General features: G+C 45.6%; 1 protein-coding gene and 1 pseudogene across 35 annotated transcripts in view; one reads left to right on the top strand and one right to left on the bottom strand.

The window, feature by feature from the left end:
* The window catches only part of LOC309325987 (7-alpha-hydroxycholest-4-en-3-one 12-alpha-hydroxylase pseudogene), a 354547-nt pseudogene that overhangs the window by 237480 nt on the left and 92332 nt on the right, over window positions 1-24735 (bottom strand). The window lies entirely within an intron of this gene.
* The window catches only part of OBSCN (obscurin, cytoskeletal calmodulin and titin-interacting RhoGEF), a 263745-nt gene that overhangs the window by 170498 nt on the left and 68512 nt on the right, over window positions 1-24735 (top strand). For all 33 annotated transcript variants that reach the window (XM_081834068.1, XM_081834069.1, XM_081834097.1 and 30 more), the window contains 18 exons: window positions 975-1041; window positions 1189-1218; window positions 2025-2062; window positions 4697-4819; window positions 5307-5446; window positions 6538-6738; window positions 7711-7793; window positions 8179-8352; window positions 10597-10756; window positions 12004-12117; window positions 14148-14312; window positions 16548-16706; window positions 17586-17763; window positions 17878-17991; window positions 18781-18948; window positions 20467-20569; window positions 20765-20894; window positions 21407-21512. In XM_081834068.1, coding sequence (XP_081690194.1) covers window positions 975-1041; window positions 1189-1218; window positions 2025-2062; window positions 4697-4819; window positions 5307-5446; window positions 6538-6738; window positions 7711-7793; window positions 8179-8352; window positions 10597-10756; window positions 12004-12117; window positions 14148-14312; window positions 16548-16706; window positions 17586-17763; window positions 17878-17991; window positions 18781-18948; window positions 20467-20569; window positions 20765-20894; window positions 21407-21512 — 2253 coding nt within the window. The remainder of the gene's footprint in view (window positions 1-974; window positions 1042-1188; window positions 1219-2024; window positions 2063-4696; window positions 4820-5306; window positions 5447-6537; window positions 6739-7710; window positions 7794-8178; window positions 8353-10596; window positions 10757-12003; window positions 12118-14147; window positions 14313-16547; window positions 16707-17585; window positions 17764-17877; window positions 17992-18780; window positions 18949-20466; window positions 20570-20764; window positions 20895-21406; window positions 21513-24735) is intronic.

Genomic DNA, 24735 nt, shown 5'->3' on the forward strand with positions numbered 1-24735 from the left:
TCCAGAGCTCTGTGCTTAGTTTGTCTGCAAGATCTATGCATGTTCATGAGAAGGAAAGGTTAAGGAACAAGGCCTATGCACATCTGGAGTGGAATCCCTAAGACGGTTGGCTGGCGCTTTGTACGCCTCCTTCCAGCAACTTCTGCAGCCAAGCTGGTATCAAATGTATTGCTCTGCTTTCCTTTGGACCACATCAGCCAGGCTGAGTCTTGTCGTCTGGGCGGCCCAGGACCTCCAGACACACTGGCCAGACTTGAGCACTGGGGAGTCACTGCAGTGCTGCTAATGGAGTGCATTGACTTTACCCCTGGAGGCTCCCTCCATTGTCTCTTGAGACAGATGCCACCAACAAGAAGTCAGTTCTGGTCCTGCTGGGGACACTGAACACAAAAGGCCTGGAAATAAGGGAGCACTACAGGCCACCCCAATGGGACGTGGGTGGCACTGTGGTCTAAACCATAGAGCCTAGGGCTGGTTGATCAGAAGGTCGGCGATTCGAATCCCTGCAACGGGGTGAGCTCCCGTCGCTCGGTCCCAGCTCCTGCCAACCTAGCAGTTCGAAAGCATGTCAAGTGCAAGTAGATAAATAGGTACTGCTCTGGAGGGAAGGTAAACGGCATTTCCATGTTCTGCTCTGATTCACCAGAAGCGGCTTAGTCATGCTGGCCACATGACCCGGAAGCTGTCTGGACAAACGCTGGCTCCCTCGGCCTATAGAGTGAGATGAGCGCCACAACCCCAGAGTCGTCCGCAACTGGACCTAACAGTCAGGGGTACCTTATAGGCCACCCCGTCATTATAAGGCAAAATTGCTTTCAATTCAAATGGTGACATCTAACTTGAGCCAAGGCAGGGAAGTTGAGTTCCAGCATCTCCCTCACCCATAACCCCAACAAAGCTTGGGAAGGATGAGAAATATTCCCCCGCCTGAGACACACCTGCTGATAGGTTTGCTGTCCTTCATTCCCTTGCAGTGAAAGAGGCTGAGGTTCTGACCCAGGAGCGTGTGATGGTGACAGAGGCCATCATGACATCACTTGGGTAAGTGGGAGGCTGTGTGCCTGGAGGTTGGGATGCTGCACAGAGAGACTAGAAAAAAACTGAACGCGTCTTAAGATTTTCAGACTGGAAACTCACTGGAGATCCCGTTCTCCTCACCTCCTTCTTCCCTTTTTGTTTTTGTTGCAGGTATGAAGAAAAAGAAAAGAAAGAACATGGGTAATGTCTGAAAGTTCTTGTTAACACGTAGTGATATTGGCGATGTTTTAAACTTTGTGTTATTCAGTTACTGAATTCTAATTTTGGTATCCTTTAAAATGCATTTCCCCCTGTAAAGATGATGTAGCAGAACCCACACCCTGCAACTCCCTGCGTATTGAACTCACTGCAGTCTTTGGCCCCTGCTAAAAACATTTTTCTTCAGGGAAACCTTCCCAGAAATGTAGAGTGTTGGTTTGCATTTTAATCTGTTTTCAGTTGATCACTGATTTTATAATTTTTGTGAATGTTTTAAGCAGATTTTTTAAAACCGTTTTCACTGATAATTTTATTGTCTTCTTCTTTTTGCAAACCACTCTGAGGGATTTTGTTTGGAGGCGGAGGGCAATCCTATGGTGTATAAGTTTTATGAATTTTTAAATTTTATCACAGCTTGGGACCAGTGTACTTGAGATTGCCTGGCCTCTGTATGCCTCCTCAACCACTTCAATCTATGGAACTTGCAGTTTTAAAAGTATTATATGACACTTGCTCCATTTATGTGAGGAGTTGAACATTTAGTGTGGCTGCACTTATATTAATATTAGGCAGGCACCCTCATTTTAGTGTTTCAAGCAACCACTAAACCAGCCTGTCGAGGCATATAATCCATCTGTTACTTTAAAATTTGCTCATTTTATCTGTGTATCATTGATAATCATTCTAAATAGTTTTGATGTATGCTGCTTAGGGTTTTTTTTTTTTTTTAATTATTAAGCGCTTTATAAATTCTCATATATTTATGCCTTCCCTTTTCTCTTCCTTAGAGTCGGGGTTTCTGTACATCCTCCAGAAAGCAGAAAAGGTATGAAAAGTTCCGCCTGTGCTTTAACTTCAAAATGTTACTCATTTAGATCACAGTTTGCTGTTCCGTATAACGTTCTCTAATATGAATTACATAGTTTGCAGCTGTAGTCTTTGATTTCTTTATCAAATAAATGTTGCCAGGTTCATGCGGTTCACATGCAAATTAAATTCATTGCTTTAAATCAGGGGTCAGTGAACTTTTTCAGCAGGGGGCCGGTCCACTGTCCCTCAGACCTTGTGGGGGGCCGGACTATATTTTGGGAAAAAAAATAAAAATGAACAAATTCCTATGCCCCACAAATAACCCGGAGATGCATTTTAAATAAAAGGGCACATTCTACTCATGTAAAAACACGCTGATTCCTGAACCATCTGTGGGCCGGATTTAGAAGGCGATTGGGCCGGATCCGGCCCCTGGGCCTTAGTTTGCCTACAGATGCTTTAAATCTGCAACTAGCTACCTTCCCCTTCAACCAGGAAATGTATCTCTCAGGCAAGGCATCATGTCAGTTGTACTGGTTGACACTTAGGGTAACAGATACTAAACTACTAAATGTGTACACATCATGTCAACCATGGGAGGGTTTCATGCCTTTCAAATAGGGATTCTCGTTTAAAAATACCGCCCTGCAGGACTCCACCCTTTCTGATTCCTGCTTGCAAGTATTTTGAAGTGATTGCTTTGATTTATGCACCTGCTCACCATTCATACCTCTTGCAAGGCTTGTATCCTGGCATCTATACTGAAGTACATATGTCTTAGGAAAAATAGGCCATAAAAGGTGGGAAGGATGGTAAAAATGTTTTCATGCTATATATATCTTTCCCTGTATGTGTAATCCAGTGCTGGCCTCCTCACTTGGAATATGTTTATTGGCTGCTCATCTCTGTAGCAAGAGCTTGGGCTATTTTTCTCATGGTTTTGCATGAATAATAATAATAATAATAATAATAATAATAATAATAATATCTGTATGCCACCCATCTGACCGGGTTGCCCAAGCCACTCTCGACAGCTTCTGACAGAATATAAATACACAGTAAGACATCAAACATTAAAAACTTCCCTGAACAGGGCTGCCTTCAGATGTCTTCTAAAAGTCAGATAGTTGTTTATTTCCTTGACATCTGATGGGAGGGCGTTCCACAGGGCAGGCGCCACTACCGAGAAGGCCCTCTGCCTGGTTCCCTGTAGCTTCACATCTCACAGTGAGAGAATCCCAGAAGGCCCTCAGAGCTGGTCCTTAGTGTCCGGCCTGAATGATGCAGGTGGAGATACTTCTTTAGGTATACAGGGCTGAGGCTGTTTAGAGCTTTAAAGGTCAACACCAATGCTTTGAATTGTGCTCAAAAAAGTACTGGGAACCAAAGTATATCCTTTATGACTGGTCCCAACAGCTGTTCCCAGTCACCAGTCTAGCTGCCACATTCTGGATTAGCTGTAATTTCTGAGTCACCTTCAAAGGTAGCCCCACGCAGAGTGCATTGCAGTAGTCCAAGCGGGAGCTAACCAGAACATGTAGCACTCTGGCGAGGCAGTGCACAGTCTGGTAGGATTTCAGCTGGCGTCCCAGATGTTGCTGGTAGACAGCTGCCCTGGACACAGAAAGCCACTTCTGCCCTACAGAGGAGGTGGGGTTGCGGGCTTCACAGCTCCACTACGTGTGGGGCGGCTGGAGCCCAGCCCCTGCACTATTGGGGGAATTCCCAGCCACGTCATCCCCTGGCCAGCCAATCTGCTGGTTCTGGGGGGGCGTGGCCTGTTCTATTTAAGGCAGGTGCGGCCGGGGATCTCCCTCTTTTGCCGCTTCCAGCTGTTCCTGTTTCCCACCCTCCCGCCCTTTAAGGTTTTCGTTCCTTGACCTTGCTATGGACCTCGGTTGGTCGCCATTGAGGGGCCTGGTAGTAATTTTTCCACTTGGCAAATTGGCACCAGCCACTTGGTTTTCACCTACCTTGTAGCAACTTTGTCACAACTTTGTCACAACTTTGTAAGGTTTGGAGGTTGGGCATTGGATTATGTCTGGAGAAGAGGGGAGGTAGTGCCGTCAGCTGCCCCATATATTGAAGGGTAGTCCAATAAAAGATTCTGGGGGGTGTGGCCCTGTCCGAAGCCTGGGGAGGTGAGGGCCTAAGGCATGCCCCCTACCGGTGACCCCGGGGGAGGTCCTAGTTGATGTGCATCAGCAGGACTCCCCCTACTGATGGTTAACCCTTCCCGGACTTCAAGCGGACGGGCTGAAGTCTGATATAGTCGGTTAGGACCAATGCCTAAGCCAATACCGCTCATCATCTGTAACCAATAAAGTTATGGCCTTATTTAGCCCATTAACCTTAATAACTGTGTCATGTGTCTTTATTTCCACTGGGGGGGCGGGAACTTGCCACGCAATTATGTCAGTCATGAATTGTGTCTGTGTTTGCTCCCCTCCTTTATAGAGTCTCTGGTATTCATTGCTAGGGTTCCCAGAAGTGAAAATCCGAAAAAAGTTATTGAGCTTATTTTGGGGGGGGGGGGATGTTAAAGTTGTTGAGCCCTAGTCATAGCAGACACTACTGATCGAGATGGGTATAAACAGCTTCCTATGTTCTTATGACTTTACCGCTTAAGTACCTCACTCTTCTTTGACAGGGGAACTTATGGAAGGTGAAGCTGGTCGGAGCCACATTTCACTTGCTGAGGTTGGGACTGAGGAATTCCTCCAGAAACTGACATCGCAGATCACAGAAATGGTTTCTGCAAAGATTAGTCAAGGTAACAGCTTGTCTGAGCATGTTGACAGTCAGTTTTCAGTCTGAGACAGAAGCATACATGCCAGACTAGCTCATGTATATTGGTCACTATCAAAGGCGTCTTATTGGACCTTTTTCAGACACTTTCCTACGCAAATTTCAAAATGCTAGTGTGGAAATCTCAGAATTGGCATTTAGGAAAGAGGAGGCTGGGACTAGTCACAACAATAATTAACAGTCACATCCAACATCAGCCAAGTATTCAGACTGGAAGGTTTAGACTAGTCTTTATGTTGCTGTTTCTGGATTTGATTTCACTGTGGCTAGTTTGGGTTTTTAATTGATTTAAAGGCATTTGATTGCTTTTATAGTGCAAGTTCCCTTGAGGACTTGGTTCTAAGTTAAGAAGTAGGGTATGAACTAAATGAATGAACAAAAGCATGCTATTTCACAAAACAAAGCAATTATTTGCTAGGAACGTATTTTAATTGTTTATGTTTCCACTCCAGCCACACTTCAAGTACCTGGAGCCGACAGTGATGATGAATCAAAAACGCCGTCTCCATCCCCACGACACGGCAGGTCCAGGCCTTCCTCAACTGCTCAGGAGTCTTCCTCTGAATCAGATGAGGGGGATGCAAGGGGAGAGGTATAATATTTGCATAAGTGAACTGGATACATGCCCAAGGAAGAGTGATTCAGCACAGAACATTCCATGAGTTCCCCAGAATATAGAAAGACAACTACAGCATTGTAACTCAAACTAGCATTGCAATTGGTGTTGGGCCCAGAGAGTTGAGACCTTTTGACTGCTCCACAGGAATAATATAATGGGTCAACCAAATGCCTCCCTTCCCCACCAATCCCAAATGAAGCCAGTTTGCCTTACAGGTGTACATTCCTAGTACAGACTTTCTACCATCAGTTCATAAAGGTGTGTTTTTCATGCAGTGAGGTAATTTGGAAGACTGGTTTTGGGCTTGAGAAACTGGTTGGAAGGAACACGTTTGAGGTGAAAATTGATTCACAATAGAAAGAGCTCCCAATCATGAGATAGTAAATTTTAGGTGATGTTGCTCTGTGGCTGGAAAATAGATACCGTTTTGACTAGAAGTAGGCAGCCTACAGACATTCAGACCACTATTGCTTTTGGTAACCCTCTCGCACTGCCATGTATTTCATTCCAGTAAAAGCAAATTTGGGATTAGCCAAATTACCATCTAGTAGAAGGGTTTGTATTAAATGTTCCTACTTATTTTTTACAGCATCTGGCGCTGCACATTGCTGCAACAAGCAGAAACATTGATAAGTGGTCCACAAAGGCCACCAGTAATTTTCAGTTGAGGGAAAAGGTTGGGAACCACTGATCTAGCCAATCCTTGCCTGGGTGGGATTTAATCAAGGGCTGAGTCCAGTAGACCAAACTAATGCTCTCTGTATTTCTAGATTCAGCTAGAAGCAGCTGGTTGTGGCAGTCAGTCTCTCTAACGTCACACCAACACTGCACATTGATAGCGCATGGCTTCTCCCAAAGAATCCTGGCACCTGTAGTTTGTAAAAGCTGCTGGGAACTGTAGCCCTGTGGAGGGCAAACTATAGTTCCCAGGACTCTTTGGCGGGGGGAGCCATGTAGTTTAAATGTATGGTGTGGATGTGATCTGAATATCAAGTAGGCTTTCTTCAAATTGGTGTCCTTTTCCTATAAAAATATATACTGAAATATATACCGTCTTCCTACAGATTTTTGACATCTACATGGTTACAGCAGACTACCTGCCCATGGGTGCTGATCGTGAAACCATCAGCTTGAAGGAAGGACAATACGTGGAAGTCCTGGATTCGGCTCATCCTCTGAAATGGCTAGTGAGGACCAAGCCCACCAAGTCCAACCCATCCAGGCAAGGTTGGGTTTCTCCTGCCTATCTGGATAAGAGGTTAAAGGTGAGAATCATCCATGTTTGGGTTCTCCAGCATCAGATTCCTTTTGCTTGAGATTTCCTCAGGGACATGCAGACAAGCCAAAGTTGTGTAAACAATTTATCTGACTGTATTGTACATCGCCCCAACCTCTTTGAGGAGGAAGGGTGATATAGTGTTGGACTTTCGGAGGAAGAGAGAAGAACTAGCCCCGCTGTACATCGGGGAGGGCTGTGTGGAGAGTCTCTTCCTTTAAATTCCTAGGAGTTTATCTCAGTGAAGACCTTACTTGGAAAATAAATAACAACCCAGGTGGTTAAGAAAGCCCAACAGAGACTCCATCTCCTCAGAGTATTGCAGAAGAACGATGTCAATCAACATTTGATGATCTCCTTCTACCGGTCAACAATAGAAAGTGTCCTTTCATACTGCATCGCGGTGTGGGACGCTGGTTTGACATCAACTGATAGGAAGTGCCTACAGAGGGTGGTGAATACAGCACAAGATATCATGGGCTGTCCTGTGAATCTGCTGGATGAAATAGCGGAAGAACGTTGCCTCAGGAGAGTGAGGAAAATTCTCAGGGATGATTCACACCCTGGCCGGCAATTTCTTGATCTCCTGCCCTCGGGCAGAAGATATAGAAACATGATTAGTCGCACCACCAGGGTAAAGAACAGCTTCTATCTGTGGGCTGTTAGGCTGCTGAATGAAAAGATAACAACTGACTTTCGGGTTTGGTGGGTGTGCGTCAGTAAAGGAGGGGAATTAAGACTAAGAGAGCTGAGTGGGGAGTGCTCGTGTAATCTCACTATGTACAAGTGACAATAAAGTATTTCAATTTCAATATATAAATATAATAAATAAAAGCAGTTCTAGCTTCTCCTTCATTCAGGATATCGGAGAAGCACACGGCCTGAAGTAACTCCACAAACGTGCTCCCAGTAGATGCAGAAATGACCAGATCTTAAATTTTATTCCCTTTATTATTTGTAGCTGTCTGCTGAGTGGGGCATTCCAGAGGTTCCAGAGTTCCATGGAGAATCAGTTTCAGAGGATGAATATAAAAAGAAGCTGAGGTGAGCACTTCATGAAGGTCCTTCCTGTAAGAGAGGTCCAATTCCATTTGTCTCTACATGTGGGGTTATGTTATCCATGAACTCTCCACTTTTACTCTGAATTAAAAACCAGTTTTGGAGCCATTCCAGAGGGCTGCGTCCAACTAAGTTCTAACACCCTTTGAAATGAATGGACCTAAACCAGTCATGCCCATTAATTTCAGTGGGTCTACTCTGACTAGTGCTGGATACAACCCAGATTGTGCTCTCAATCCAGACTGGGGCACTACACCAGTTTCCTGCCAACTCTCCTTCCCAGATTTTAGTTATCATGGAAGGAACCATTTTATGGGCTGGAACTGGAGCTACTTCCCTAATGTATTCACCTATTTTCTCTTTCCACCAGCCTCATTATTCAGGACTTGCTGAACACTGAGGAGGAGTTTGTCAAGGACCTAGAGTTCCTCCAGACGCACCACATTCAGTTCACTGAGACCTGCCCTGTCGTCCCTGTGGCTCTTTCCAGTCAGAAGCTCATAATCTTCAGGAACATCACAGACATTACCCACTTCCATTCCATGTATGTATAACTGGGGGGACTGCATGGTCAGTGAGACAGAGGCCCAGCTAGCAGTGAATGTCTGAACTGATAGGCCTTTTTCTAGAGGACGAGCCACTTTGGGAGGAGGCAATTTGGAGACTAAGGGAAATGCTACATATGATTTTAAAAAAACCAAATCAATACAGTGATGGGACTCTTTCCTGTGAAACCCTGCAGCTTCCTTCTCTGTTTTTTATTGCTCTGTGAAGACTTGGCTTTTTAAGTCAGGCTTCAGGTGGAGGCTGACTAGACCAGTGTTTCCCAACCTTGTGCCTCCAGCTGTTTTTGGACTACAATTCCCATCATCCCTTGCCACTGGTCTTGCTAGTCAGGGATGATGGGAGTTGTAGTTCAAAAACAGCTGGAGGCACAAGGTTGGAAACACTGGACTAGATTATGGGTTCTTCCACACTTCTGCTTGTCCAGCTGCCTCCCCCCAGGAAAACTCGCTTTTTACTGCTGAATTGGAGCAAACGTCAATTGGGTTTTCTATGGATTGATGTTTGCTCTGATTCAGAGGTGAAGAGTAGTAAAGAGTGCATTTTCTCTGGGGCAAGCAGCTGGACAAACAGAAAACCACTCGGGGTCCATGCTTTCCAGCCAAGCAAAGTGTTTTATCCATTGCTATATTGGAGGGGAGTGAAGGAAACTTTTGCGTGTGATGGCCTGGGATTCAGACTCGGAGGCTGAACCTGAGGATTCCCAGCCTGCACAGGAGTCCCTGCCTCCAGAACCAGCTGAGCCGGGGCTGGGGCTTGAGCCTGAAGGGTCCTCACCTGTGCTGGATCCTCAGGAGCAGACACCAGTTGAATCCACTCTGGCTCCTGAAGTGATGGAGGACCCAATGCCTGCAGGTGCTCCACTCTCAGCCCCGTCAGGGGAAGCTGAGGTTGCATCTGGGTCTGGTAACCCTCCAGCCTCTCCTGAGCTGCAGAGGCTCAGGGCAGAGAGGCGGAGGGAACTAAGTTCCCGCAGGAGGAGTGCTCGCCTTCAGGCCAGGAGAGGCGAGTCACCTGTGGACCGGGGCCACCCTATGCCCCGGGGCAGATAAAAGCCAGCCAGCCCCAGTCCCAGGTTGTGGGAGCAACATTGTTGGTAGCCTGTTCCTGCCTGCACCCTGTCCTGCTCTTCTGCCGGAGCTCCTGACCTCACCCGACTCCCTGCCCTGCACCCAGCTTCAGCTTTTATGGACGGCCTCCATACCGCACCCTCAACCTCAGACTGGACTCTGTCCTCACCGCACAGTTAACCCTCGGGACCAGCACATTGTGGCTCAGTGCAGTTGTGCTCAAGCGGGGATGGCAACTTGAATAAAATATGGGGGGGCAAGTAAGCCCCACCCTGTATAATTGATCACATGACACAGTGCACACATACCATTTAATGGTAATGACCATCAACCTTTTGGGGGGCCCCGGCCCCCTCAAATATTTTATTGGGGCAGGGGGTGAAGGCCCCTCTGCCCCTAGGAGTTGACTCCTATGCGCTCAGGTCATACTTGTAGGCATATGGTTGGCCAATGTGGGAAAAGGATGCTGAACTACGTGGACCTTTTGCCTGATCCACCAGCCAGGTTTTTCTTACGCTCTTGTCATAGAACCATAGAATCATAGAGTTGGAAGAGACCACAAGGGCCATCGAGTCCAACCCCCTGCCAAGCAGGAAACACCATCAGAGCACTCCTGACATATGGTTGTCAAGCCTCTGCTTAAAGACCTCCAAAGAAGGAGACTCCACCACACTCCTTGGCAGCAAATTCCACTGTCGAACAGCTCTTACTGTCAGGAAGTTCTTCCTAATGTTTAGGTGGAATCTTCTTTCTTGTAGTTTGGATCCATTGCTCCGTGTCCGCTTCTCTGGAGCAGCAGAAAACAACCTTTCTCCCTCCTCTATGTGACATCCTTTTATATATTTGAACATGGCTATCATATCACCCCTTAACCTTCTCTTCTCCAGGCGAGAAGTACTGTTAGTTTAAGGCTGGATTTTTATGAATATTGTAATTGTTGTGTTTCCATTTGCGTTTAGCTGCTTTGAGTTTTCTTTTGGAAATAAAAGCAGAATAGTATTTTATTAGTGACTAAATTTGCAGCTGTGTTGTGCTTATGTCAGCACTGCTGTAAAAAAACAACAACTGCGTATTCTGTTGGTTGGGATGATTCCAACCAGAGTTAAGTTGTTATGGCCTTGGCCTTCCGCCTCTCATGACTTTTGCCCCCACAGGACATTCTTCCCAGAGCTTCAGAAATGTGACACTGATGATGACGTAGCTATGTGCTTCATCAAGAATGAGGGGGAATTTGACAGGTACATCCAGTACCTGGTGGGCCGTATACAGGCTGAATCTGTCGTCGTCAGCAAAACTGTTCAGGAGTTTTATAAGGTAAGTATTGCTGGCTACTATAATGCATGCCATTCCCTCTGGGAAACACATTTGAGTATTTGATTGTATCGTCTGTTGAATATATAGGGATTAACTTCTGGGTCATGTTTTTGAGTAGTTCAGTAGACCTATTTAGCTCCACTCAGCTTCATGGCTGGGATAGCTGTCCCCTGTCCAGTACCATTAACTCCATTCACTGCACAACTCTATTATAACAGTATTGGTGGATTAATTTAATTGTCAGGCAAGAGATTCTTCAAACCAGATTTAGGTTTGAGTACCTATCCATTCTGAAGGAAATCGGCCCTGAGTGCTCACTGGAAGGACAGATCGTGAAGCTGAGGCTCCAATACTTTGGCCACCTTATGAGAAGAGAAGACTCCCTGGAAAAGACCCTGATGTTGGGAAAGATGGAGGGCACAAAGAGAAGGGGGTGACAGAGGACGAGGTGGTTGGACAGTGTTCTCGAAGCTACCAACATGAGTTTGACCAAACTGCAGGAGGCAGTGGAAGACAGGAGTGCCTGGTGTGCTCTGGTCCATGGGGTCATGAAGAGTCGGACACAACTAAATGACTAAACAACAACAACAACTAACCTTTGCATTAAAACCAGCCTGGATTCTTCACATATGTCAAGCATGTCCAAAGTCCATTTTGGGGGCCTAATCTAGCCTGCCGGTTGGTGTAATCTGGCTCCTGTGGCAGTTCATTTCCTGGGGTAAAATCCTAAAAAACCCTCAATAACTTCAATCCTAAAAAAAAGCTCAACAACAACTTTGGTTGGCCCTTTAGTTGGCCCTCACGGCCCTTCACTTCATCAAATCTGGCCCTCTTTGAAAAAAGTTTGGACACCACTGACCTATGCGTATGCTCATTTTCACTTGCACGTTATTGCAAAGGAGAGTGTTCCACCTCCTAAAAACAAGCCGGTAAACTTATTGTTTCTTTGTTCACACCAAAGGCCCTGACAGATACATACTGCAATTGATCAGTACATTAGTACAGAAGCTTAAAATTTCAAATATTGCAGCATAGCATAAAAAAAATATACAGGGATATGAAAGAACAAACTTGAATTCAAATTAGATATCTGTTTCTCTGCTGAAGCTTATACCTACTTAATCTTATTCATTTTCTCTCTCGCTCCCAGCTTGCCAGATGTTTGCAAAGCAGCCAAGACTTTTAAATGGCGATATGAGTTCTGACAGCCTGAAAAATCTTGACCGTTGTTTTTTTTCCTTGCGCAGCGATATATAGAGGGAACATATTCTGCTGACTCATCTCAGCCCCCAGTACTTCCTCTGCAGCACTATCTAGAGAGACCGATAAACAGGATCCAGAAGTATCAAACTGTAATTAAGGTCAGGAGCATTTCCTTTTAATTCTTGGTGTCATTGTTTCGGGTGGGTGTGGGTGTGGGTAGGCAAATATTTCTCTCTCTTAGCTTGACTTGACACCTGTTTGTTATTTTGGTTTCACCGAGATTATTCATAATTTAGTCCTCGCCAGCTTGTTTCTGGTTCAGCATTGATCACAATCTAAGTCAGTTTACCAAATTCCTGAGGCCTGAACAACTCCCAGGGGCAAACCAGTAAGATTAATGAAACCTTACAAATTAGACAGATTAATGGAGGAAAAGGATATTGATGACCACTAGCCATGATGACTATGCTCTGCCTCCACAGTTGCTTCTAAATACCAGTTGCTGGAAACCACAAGAGGGCAAAGTTTGTTCATGCTCAGAACCTGTTTCTGGGCTTCCCATAGGCATCAGGTTGGTCACTGTGCAATCAGGATGCTGAATTAGATGGACCATTGGCCTGATTAAGCAGGCTTGTCTTACATTCTTATAGCATCACAAAGTGGCAAGCTTTCCCTTTGCCACAGGGAAAGCTAGCAAACAAATCTGCACCAGTCAATTCATGGAATCATAGATTTGTAGAGTTGGGAGGGACCCTGAGGCTTTGCAACTGTCTCATCTGGGGATTGAACCTGAAACCTTGGCATTACCAGCACCACACTCTGACCCAGCTGTTCCCAAACTTTTTGAGTCACAGAGCACTTTTCAGGAGAAAAATTTGTCGCGGAGCACTGTTATGCCAAAGGCATTAGGTGGCAAGAAACACGAGCTTTTAATAAGCAATAGAAACTTCCCAGATAATTCTGGAAAAGCGTCAAAGTTAACAATCAGAACTGAAAGAGTGGCAAAGTTCACACAGAGGAGACAAGGTTAGCTTGGTGCTAGTGTGTTTCTCTGTCTGTCTGCTTCAATGATGTTCTTGATGTTTTGTGGGGTTCCGAGAAGGTGCTGGTGGGCAAAACTGAGGTGATGCATGACATGCACTTTGGTCTATAATACAGTGGTAAAGGTAAAGGGACCCCTGACCGTTAGGTCCAGTCGTGGCCGATTCTGGGGTTGCGGCGCTCTTCTCGCTTTATTTGCCAAGGGAGCCGGCATACAGCTTCCGGGTCATGTGGCCAGCAGGACTAAGCCGCTTCTAGCGAAACAGAGCAGCGCACAGAAATGCCGTTTACTTTCCTGCCGGAGCGGTACCTATTTATCTACTTGCACTTTGACGTGTTTTCAAACTGCTAGGTTGGCAGGAGCAGGGACTGAGCAACGAGAGCTGACCCCGTTGCGGGGATTCGAACCACCAACCTTATAATCGGCAAGTCCTAGGCTCTGTGGTTTAACCCACAATGCCACCCGCGTCCCTAATACAGTGGTACCTTGGATTAAAAACTTAATTCGTTCCGGAGGTCCTTTCTTAACATGAAACTGTTCTTAACCTGAGGTACCACTTTAGCTAAAGGGGCCTCCCGCTGCCACTGCTGCACAATTTCTGTTCTCATCCTGAAGCAAAGTTCTTAACCCAAGGTACTATTTCTGGGTTAGCGGAGTCTGTAATCTGAAGCGTCTGTAACCCAAGGTACCACTGTACTTGCTATCTACCCTGCTTCACAGCATACTGCTGGAAATAAATAATATCTACCCAATATTTACCTATACACAGTTCAACGCCACACAAATTCACAATTTTGAGATCTTGTCACATCTATTTTATTTATTTTTCGTTTCAATCTCTTCGTGGAGAACTTGGAGATGCTTCACAGAGTTCCAAGTGCTCCACAGAGCTCAGTTTGGGAGCCAATTGCTCTAAACACTTGAGTTATCCCAGCAAACATAATATCCATCAGAGATGAGAGTAGATGGGGTGTGCTCCTGAAAAAGTGCAAGTTATTCTTTCACATTCATTGGGATTTCCTAGAATTCTTTTCCCCCCAGTTAAATAAATAATAATAGTGATTTGTTAGAAGATGTCTTTGTTGAAAGTATTCATAAATTGGTAGACACAGATCATGCCAGCGGTGTAATTTTATGTATTTGCAGGATCTAATTCGAAACAAAGCAAGGAACAGTCAAAACTGTGCGCTGTTGGAGCAGGCGTATGCCATTGTGTCTGCCCTCAACAGACGAGCAGAAAACAACCTACATGTGTCGCTCATTGAGAACTATCCAGGCACCCTAGAAATCCTAGGGGAGCCCATCCGACAGGTACTGGAAGGCAAAGAGTCTCATTCTGATCTTGTCTAATAGATATCAGAGAGCTGTGTTTATTATATATTTTGGCTCCTCATATTGAGCCAACAGAGATGCTGGATTTATATTAATTATTGCTCTAAGCACTTTGCTTTGACAAGGTTAATGTCCATTGCTTTGTGAATCAACCCTGTATCAAGCAAGTATTTTTCAGTTATTTCCTAGATTATGTGAAAGTTCACATTTTTTCCCCAATCCTGCTTGCTACTATTGCTTCCTCTATCTGCTTCTGCTTTGGCACCATTCTCCCTCTTCTTCTTATTGCTTCTGGTTGAATTAGGGCAGAGGTTTTGAACCTTTTTGAGTCCATGGCTCCCTTGACCAACTACAAACTTTCTGTGGCACCCATGGGGGTTCAGGTGCCCAGTTATGCCAACCCTCGCCTGAAGAGCTGGCAGCTTCTCACCCTTTTTCAAACACCCTCCCTTCTTGTGCTGGGCCCAGGGGTAACCCGAGAAACGCAGTCCAGGACCGGACCAGAATCCGAAGGTTCTGCTAGGAGTCAGTCTGACAGGGCCAAGGCAGGACATGAGGCAGGAAACCAGGCACGGACAGGTACAGGACCTCAGGCAGGATCTGGCATACAGCAATGTTGCTCCCGCAACCTGGGGCGGGGTCCAACAGCCTTTTATCTTTGTCGGGGTAGCAGCCGGTCCTGATCCCCCGGTGACTCACCTCCCTGTCTCGCCCGAAGGCGAGCAGTCCTCCTGCGAGTACTCAGGTCTCTCCTTCTCTCAGACTTCAGTCTCTGCAGCTTGGGAGACGTTGGTGGGTGACTAGTCCCAGGGGCCACCTCAGCCTCCCCTGACCCAACCGGTAGTGGATCAGCTGTAAGTGATGTTCCAGCTGGAGGCAACAAGGTCATCCCTGCATCTGGAGCCAGGGCAGGCTCAGGCCTCTTACTTGGCCCAGCTGGTGTTTGTTGCAGGGAAACCTGTGCAGACTGGGACTCTTCAGGATCAGGCCTCAGACTTGGTTCAGATAATGCCTGAGGCAAATGATCTGGTGCAGACTGAGACTCCTCTGGTTCCAAGTCCAAGCCCAAGTCCCAGGCCATCACACTTGTTGAGTGTTCTCTCAGCCTCCTCTCATTTCCCCACTACTTGGGAGTCCTTTGGGCAGCCACTGTTGCCACCCTTGGTCTCTGAGCCACCCAACCGCACCCCAGAGAGAGGTGCCTCCTCACACTGCCCCACAGGAGCCTGGGGCATGTCTGTCCATTCCCAACAGCAAGGGCTGGCTGCGGCTTCCTCGCCTGCTTGCTTTCTTACTCCGAGACCGTCTCATCTCCTGGTAACCAGCACCCCCTGACCAGCCCCAGAGGCACCATTCGCCTGGTGAGCTTGTAGCCAGGGCTGCTGCAACAAACAGCTGTACAAGCCTTTGGGAGGCAGAAATGCAAGAGGCCATCAGAAGAGAGAGGGAAGGAAAGAGGGACAGAGGCCACCACTCAAGGCACCCCAGGGTGCCACAGCACACTGGTTGAAAACCACTGGATTCGTCTTAGGGGCAATTCCAGCCAATCAGGGATCATATAGTGACCGTCATGTTATCACAAATCTACATAGCCAATCAGTTCTGGTGATAGGAGGTAGTCACTGAGGCCGGCAAAATCAACTGAAAGTGTGTGCTTCCTGAAAATGTGACTTATGAAGCAATCGCTCAAAAATTGCTGAAGGAAAACAATACTTTTGTAACAAAAAAAAAAAAATTCCCCCTCCTTTTGGCTGAGCTCTGCTTTTTATACACTGCATTATTTACCTAATGCATTATATTTTTGAAATTAGCGCAACTGATGGTGTTGTTTCTAACACATGCATGTGCATCAGTATGTATGCATTATTATATCTATTTGTCACTACATTTTGGGGTCTCAAATTGATTTAACATTTAAAAATAAATGTCCGAGTGCTCTTCAGGCACCTAATGATATAGACAGTGCATATATTTTCTGTCTATGCTCACACAGGAAAAAATGTCTTGTGGAAGGTAACCATGGGTATATAAGGGCAACCTCACATGCTCCTGCTTGAGTTTAAGGCATAGAGCTTTTCATCTTTTTGGAGTTTTGGAGAACAAAACCGAAGCACCAAAACAAAACATTATATGGAACACAAGCAGAATTGTCCAGAGAAGGAGGGTTCTGGTCTGCAAAAGACCAACTTGGCTAAATTTTGCTTTTCGTTCCAGGGCCAGTTCATTGTCTGGGAAGGGGCACCTGGTGCCAGAATGGCTTGGAAGGGTCACAAGAGACATGTCTTCCTCTTCAAGAATTATATATTGGTTTGCAAGCCCAAACGAGACACCAAGACAGATACTTACAGCTACATCTTCAAGAATATGATGAAGGTTTGACCATTAGGTTCTTCATTTGACAACAAGATTCCCACTTCCTCTCCCTTTACCTGCCCAGGTCAAGCTGTCTGCCAGGAAAACATTGCATTGCTCTTTACAGTAGCATTTAATTTCAAATATAGTAGCAAGAAGGAAAAAATGTAATAATAAGTTAAATTGTGCATTAAAATGCATATATCAGTGAAAACAGCATACCAAAATCCTTATTTCAGGGGAAATTGCTTTGCAAAGAAATGTATTTAGGCAAAATTGCAAACAAACATGTATACAGTGGTACCTCTGGTTACAAACTTAATTCGTTCCGGAGGTCCGTTCTTAACCTGAAACCATTCTTAACCTGAGGTACCACTTTAGCTAATGGGGCCTCCCACTGCCAACACATGATTTCTGTTCTCATCCTGAGGTAAAGTTCTTACTTAATCCAAGGTACTACTTCTGGGTTAGCGGAGTCTGTAACCTGAAGTGTTTGTAACCTGAGGTGTTTGTAACCCAAGGTACCACTGTATTAGGAGGAATTTGCAGTAAAATACTAATGGCTTTTTTGTGAAAATTTCCCTCCCTTTCCCTCTCCTGATACAATCCTTCAAAAAGAAAAAAGAAAAAGTCCCTCTACAGCAATAGTAAAAATTACAATAGTAAAAGAAAAAAAAGATCTAATTGATGCAAACAGGGTTGTTTTTTTGCTCATTTGTTTTTAAAAACCAAACAAAACACAGTGACATTTCTTCAAACAACACTTTTAAACTAATGAGCTTGTAGGTCCTTAGTGCATAGATTGAGCTTGAGGCCTCATAGATGATATGCCACTTTATGTTCTGCAATAAATGAGAAGATATTTCAAATGGCTTTTAACATCGCCCTCTGACTACCCAGCTACCAAACATAGATGTGAATGATCTTGTGGAAGGAGATGACCGGGCCTTTGAGATTTGGCATGAGCGGGAAGACTCAGTCCGCAAATATCTGTTTCAAGCCAGGACTGTCATCATCAAGAACTCCTGGGTGAAGGAAATCTGTGGCATTCAGCAACGCATCAGCCTTCCTGTTTGGGGTAAGTACAACTGAGTCTGTCCCACATCTGCACTGGCTGATATTCCCCTTCTTCAGCTTTTCCTTATCCAGCTTTCCAGTGAATAGCACTTATTTTAAATCTGTTCACTTCCAGATCCACCAGAGTTTGAGGAAGAACTGGCTGACTGTACTGCTGAACTTGGTGAAACTGTCAAATTAGCCTGCAGAGTAACAGGCACACCCAAGCCAGGTGTCAGTTGGTATAAAGGTATAAGCATTCTTAGCTTCCTGTAATGTAGGTCAAAATCGATCTCCAAATTTTATTTGGTTTAACCATTCAGCAACAATATTAAAGTGGTCAATGAATCAGTTTCCTACCCTGGTTGAGACCCCACCTGCCCGCAGACTGTCTCGCCAGAGTAGTGCATGCTCTAGTTATCTCCCGCTTGGACTACTGCAATGCGCTCTACGTGGGGCTACCTTTGAAGGTGACCCGGAAACTGCAATTAATCCTGAATGCGGCAGCTAGACTGGTGACTGGGATTGGCCACCGGGACCTCATAACACCAGTCCTGAGAGATCTGCATTGGCTCCCAGTATGTTTCTGAGCACGATTCAAAGTGTTGGTGCTGACCTTTAAAGCCCTAAACGGCCCTGGCCCAGTATACCTGAAGGAGCGTCTCCACCCCCATCATTCAGCCCTGACACTGAGATCCAGCACTGAGGGCCTTCTGGCGGTTCCCTCATTGCGAGAAGTGAGGTTACAGGGAACCAGACAGAGGGCCTTCTCGGTAGTGGCGCCTGCCCTGTGGAACGCCCTCCCTTTAGATATGAGGGAAATAAGCCGCTATCTTCTCTTTAAAGGACATCTGAAGGCAGCCCTGTTGAGGGAAGTTTTTAATACTTGATGCTGTATTGTTTTTAACATTTGATTGGAAGCCGCCCAGAGTGGGGTATAAATAATAATATATTATTATTATTATTATTATTATTATTTATTATCCTAAATGCAGCAACTATGATTGCTGAAGGCCTTTTTCTTTGCTTAATTTTGAAGATGGCAAACCTGTGGAGGTGGATCCCCATCACATCATCATTGAAGATCCTGACGGCTCCTGCACATTGATCCTTGACAACCTGACGGGTGTTGACTCGGGGCAATACATGTGCTTTGCTGCAAGCCCAGCTGGCAACGCCAGCACCCTGGGAAAGATCCTTGTCCAAGGTAAAAGGTCTTTCAGTTTCAAATAGGACTAAATGCCTGTTGAGCACTACGCACTAAACCACAGAGCAGCAGAGAGATATTGTTGTCCTTATTTATTAAGGTAAAGGTAAAGGTACCCCTGACCATTAGGTCCAGTTGTAGCCGACTCTTGGGTTGCGGCGCTCATCTCGCTTTATTGGCTGAGTGAGCCGGTACAGCTTCTGGGTCATGTGGCCAGCATGACTAAGCCACTTCTGGCGAAACCAGAGCAGCTCACGGAAACGCCGTTCACCTTTCCACCAGAGCGGTACCTATTTATCTACTTGCACTTTGACGTGCTTTCGAACTGCTTAGGTTGGCAGGAGCAGGGACCGAGCAACGGGCGCTCACCCCATCGCGGGGATTCGAACCACCGACCTTCTGATCGGCAAGTCCTAGGCTCTGTGGTTTAACCCACAGCGCCACCCGTGTCCCTATGCTTACTTATTGCATTTGCCTTATTACCTTTACCCATGGATCTCCCATTGACTTTGCTCTTTGGCTTGGTTTCCATGTCACATGAAAGCAAGCCTTAGTCTTCGCAGGAAGGTGTGGGTTCCCAGAGTGGAGCTTACAGCTGCTTTGGTCCTGTCTGGTTCTTTTTGCTCTCGTATCACTCTGTGCTAAGCCAAGTTTCATCTTAGCATGTTGTGCAAACCAGGATGTGTGGTTAAGGTCTTTCCTCAGTAACCAGGGTTGTACCATGGATGAGCTGAGCTATGGACCACAGCTTTTCATATACAGATAGATAGATAGATGGATAGATAGATAGATAGATAGACAGTGTGTTTTTTAAATAATCTTTATTAAGTTAAATTACACACATATACAAAGAATTTACAATCTCATACCACAAAAAGAAGATTAAGAAAAGAAGAAAATACAGAAAAAAGAAAGAAGAAAAAGCAGATTTACATGCATAAAAAAATTAATTTTCCTAATTAATACTTAAATAAACACTTAAATAAAAAAGACTTCTGAAAAAACGAGTCTTCCAATCACTCTCAACACAGACAGTGTTCTTAACTCGTTCTTAATTGCAGTGTTCTTAACTAATTTACACCCACCTGTTCCTAACTCAGTATGTGCCTTCAGGATCAGGTTTTCTGAGAAGCTGCCTTTCCCCTTATATCCCCCCCCCTCTCTTTTTTAACCCTGTGATAAGGGGAACTGTTACTCAAGCACTTTCTTTTAGCATCATGGCACCAGTCTGCTAGCATTATCTTCCCCTGGCAGGGAAGCTTTTGAGGTTTTTGACATTTGAAAACCATGTTCTCCCGAATTTGGCAGCGGTGCTATAACCCCATTTACATGGGAGCAAGCCCTGCTGAGTTCATGGGGTTTACTTCTAGGTAGACAGATTGCACTTTTAGTCCAAATCCGTGTAGCCATGGCTGCCTGTGATTGGCTGTGATTGGCTAGGCTTCATGATGCAATTCAGGACATCCAGCCTTCCATCATGTGGTTTCAGACTTCATCAGGTTTCTTTTTTCTTTCTAGTGCCTCCTCGGTTTGTAAACAAGGTTAAGCACGCATATTACGCTGATGGCGAAGATGCACAGTTTACATGCACCATTGAAGGAGCACCTTATCCACAGATAAGGTAAGGAAGAAAACCACATTCAGTTCCTTCTCTGCAACTGATGGTGCGATTTCCATTTCTGGCTTCTATTGAGCATGTGGGTTGTAGGAATTTCGGCTCCTACTTCCAATGGAATTCCCTGACACCTCTACTTCTGGGATGTCATCCGATGTCTTATTACGGTCTACTAGCTCTCAATCTTTCTTTCCCCAACAGGTGGTATAAAGATGGAGATCTGTTGACAGACCCAAATAAACACCAAAGCTTTAGTGAACCCCGGAGTGGCGTCATAGTTCTTGTAATCAAAAACGCCTGTAAGGATGACGTGGGCTTCTATGAATGTGAGGTGAGCATCTCACAGCTTTCTGAATTTGTTTGCATTATTGTTGCAATGCAGGAATTTAATTCAGATGGCGCGGGTAAAAATGATCTCCTGTAGACTTATTTGGGAGTGAGCCACACTGAAGTCAGTAGGATTTAGGGCCAAAATTAAAGATCCTTTGGGAGATGCCTAATCTGATTTCTTTCATTTTTTAAAAAAAGTTAAGTCACCTGGGGGGTTGGACGAGATTGTAGCACTACAGAAATTTTTTTGTTTGTTTTGTCGCCCCCCCCCCCATTCTATTATTCCCAATTAAAACGTGTGCTCTGTTGAGGAAAACATACAAAAGTCCCGTACATCAAAATATAGGACAGAGAAAAGGAGTTTAGACCTCTTCTTCCAATTCCATGGCCCTAATCTCTCCACCCCCAGGGATGGATCTTGGTAATATGGTGCCCTGACACACAGGAGTTAGTTTATCTTCTTTATCCAGAAATTCTCACGCATTCTAACTGATCTTACACACTTTCCTTTAGCTGGTAAACAGATTAGGGACAGCAAAGAGTGGTGCTCAGCTTTACCACCAGAGTGCAACAGCACTGGCTCAGGAGAGGAGGCCGGATCAAGCCATTACAATTGAAGGTATGGCTCGGTTTGTTTGTTTTTCCACTCTGTGATAATGCCATTAAATCCCTGTTGCCATGAAGTCATGCTCGGAAGTACTGTTTGAATGCACTGTCTTACCTCAGAAGCGGACATGTTCACATTACTTGCCTGAGTGCACAGATTTTCTTGATAGCATAACTGTTCTGTGTGAAGCATTTCACCTTGTTGTTGCTCTGCGCATTGAGCACAGAGGGCTGTTTGAGGTGGGAACAGGGGAAAGTGACAGGTTTAGATTAACGTGGAAGAGCTCGGAATCTATGGTGTGTCAGCTCTGAAGGTACAGTAGATTGCTGTGTCAGAACCATTGAGGAAAGTCAACAGAAGTTAGAACAGGGTGGCCAAAGTAGCAGCCTCCAGAGGTTGCTGAACGACAACTCCCATCAGCCTCAGCTAGCTTGACCAATGGTCAGAGATTATGGAAGTTGGAAGTCCAGCAACATCTGAAGGAAATTGCTTTGGCTACTCCGAGTTGAAAGAGTGTCACCATTGGCCCAGTATGTTGTTGTCACTGACATCATTCTTATTAGCTACGTATAGTACATCCTAGAGAATCTTACTCAATTTCTGTCGTACATGATTGAGACTTGTGACTCTCAACTCTGATAGTCCCCTGGATGTGCTGTTGTTGCTGCTGCTGCCTTTGACATACAGTGGTGCCCCGCAAGACGAATGCCTCGCAAGATGGAAAACCCGCTAGACGAAAGGGTTTTCCGTTTTGGAGGAGCTTCGCAAAACGAATTTCCTATGGGCTTGCTTCGCAAGACGAAAATGTCTTGCGAGTTCCTGCGGGTTTTTTTCCTTTCCCCCCTTTTTCTAAGCCGCTAAGCCGCTTATCCGCTTATCCGCTAAGCCGATAAGCCGCTAAAAGCAGCTAAAAGCCGCTAAACCGCTAATAGCGCTAATCCGCTAATCCGTCAATGGGCTTGCTTCGCAAGACGAAAAAACCGCTAGACGAAGAGACTCGCGGAACGGATTCTTTTCGTCTTGCGAGGCACCACTGTATTCCTAAGGGGATGTACAACATATAATGAAAACAGCGAAAAGCCTGTTTAGAACCGGTGCGAAAAAAAACAACAGAAGGCGAAATTAAAAAGCAATGTGAAGTGGCAGAGACCTGTTCATCCAGCTGGTAAAGCAATAACGTAAACTCTTGCTCCACCAAACTCCTACACGGCACAATACGAATGTGTCCTCAAGTGCAGTCAACATGCGCCAACTTAGCAAATAAGGAATGATTGTAACATCCACCCGTTAGTGTGCCATGTTCCTTGTGAGAGGTTTGGCTCAGTTCTCATATCTGAAGTGAATTTTCAAAAGCCCACCCTGATTCATCTCCTGAGGCGAAATGGGAATTCCTGCCCTGCCCATTGCTGCTGCTGCCACACTCTGGTTCTTGCAGAATTCAGCAGGAGCCGGGATGCTCCTGCAAGTGTTACCCCTCGCTTGGCTTCTGCATCTGAGTGTGGGGAAGATGAGTGGCAACACTGCACACCAGAACACCTCTCGGTGGTGGAGGCAGTGGTGCACCCCATAAGACACCTCTGTAAAAAGGTAAAGGGACCCCTGACCATTAGGTCCAGTCGTGGCCAACTCTGGTGTTGCGGCGCTCATCTCGCTTTATTGGCCGAGTGAGCCGGCGTACAGCTTCTGGGTCATGTGGCCAGCATGACTAAGCCGCTTCTGGCGAACCAGAGCAGCGCACGGAAATGCCGTTTACCTTCCCGCCAGAGCGGTACCTACTTATCTACTTGCACTTTGACGTGCTTTCGAACTGCTAGGTTGGCAGGAGCAGGGACCGAGCAACGGGAGCTCACCCCGTAGCGGGGATTCAAACCGCTGACCTTCTGATCGGCAAGTTCTAGGCTCTGTGGTTTAACCCACAGCGCCACCTGCGTCCAAGATACCTCTGTATTATCCCCATATTACTGATTAGGCTTCCTCTGGAGGAGAATAGCTTGCCTAGGACCACCTCATGGCTGCAATAACATTTTACACTGGGGACTAGGGCTCCGTATCTGCAAGCTTAGTGGGGCTATGTAGTGAGAGCCACTGCTAAAGACCTGCAAGAGCACCAATTAGGTTGAGAGCAGCATATGACCTCCGCTGACCTTCCAAAGAAGCCTCTTCTTCCTCTTGGGCCACCACCATTGCTAGCAGACTGGAGTGCTCAGAAACTGCTCTATACTCTCTCTGTGATTTCTGTCCAGCTTTCTCTGCCTCTTGGTGGAGGAGACTTCAGAATTCCCAACAGGCCTTTGCTCACTTGCCTGATTGGGGCTGGCTTTCGACAGCACGTATTACAGGGCAGGGAATTTGTTGTGATGTCCCAATCCAGAACATGTTCCTGATCGGGATGAGGACCCCACAGCACTTTTCTGAAAGCCAGCCGTCTGTATGGCTCCTATGGTGCCCCTGAACATGCTTTTCGACAGGAACACCTTCTAGACCAGAGCTTCATGGCTGCCTTTTCTTCAAAACGTAGAATTTGTAGTCTGTTAAAAAGTGCCTATGAACAGCAGATCTCCCTCCTTTCCATAGAAGAATGCCTTGCCATTTTGTGATTATTTTGTTTTTTAATCTTATTTTCAGTTGTATGATGTGTGCTTGGCGGCTCGCATCTGTCCTGATTTCAGAAACAGCAGCATGCAATTCCCTCTGCAGCAAGGCTGCACCCACCCATGCAATATCTGTATATTGCATGCTAACCTTTGGATCAGAACTTACAGGTCTACCCTGCAAAGGCTAAAGTACAGTCGCAACATGCTTTGACTGGTTGTCCAAATAAACTCTAGAAACATACTGTGGTTTTCATTGGCAAGCAAATGTGCCTACTTCATTATTATGATGGAAAGCTTTGTTTTTGTCTCATCTCACTAGCTCTGTGTTTCTTCTTAGTACTGGTTGTTCTTTAATTGGTTCTTCATAAGCGTATTGGCAGACGATGAGCATTAGATATATTTTGGTGGCTCTTTAAAGGAAGTTTGGTTAAGGTAATCACACTTTGCCTTCCCACACAGTTACCGTATTTTTCGTTCTATAAGACGCACCAGACCACAAGACGCACCTAGTTTTTGGAGGAGGAAAACAAGAAAAAAAATATTCTGAATCTCAGGAGCCAGAACAGCAAGGGATCGCTGCACAGTGAAAGCAGCAATCCCTCTTGCTGTTCTGGCTTCTGGGATAGCTGCGCAGCCTGCAT

The sequence above is a fragment of the Podarcis erhardii genome, assembly GCF_964252035.2.
Source record: "Podarcis erhardii genome assembly, chromosome: 12".
Classification (NCBI taxonomy): Eukaryota; Metazoa; Chordata; class Lepidosauria; order Squamata; family Lacertidae; genus Podarcis; species Podarcis erhardii.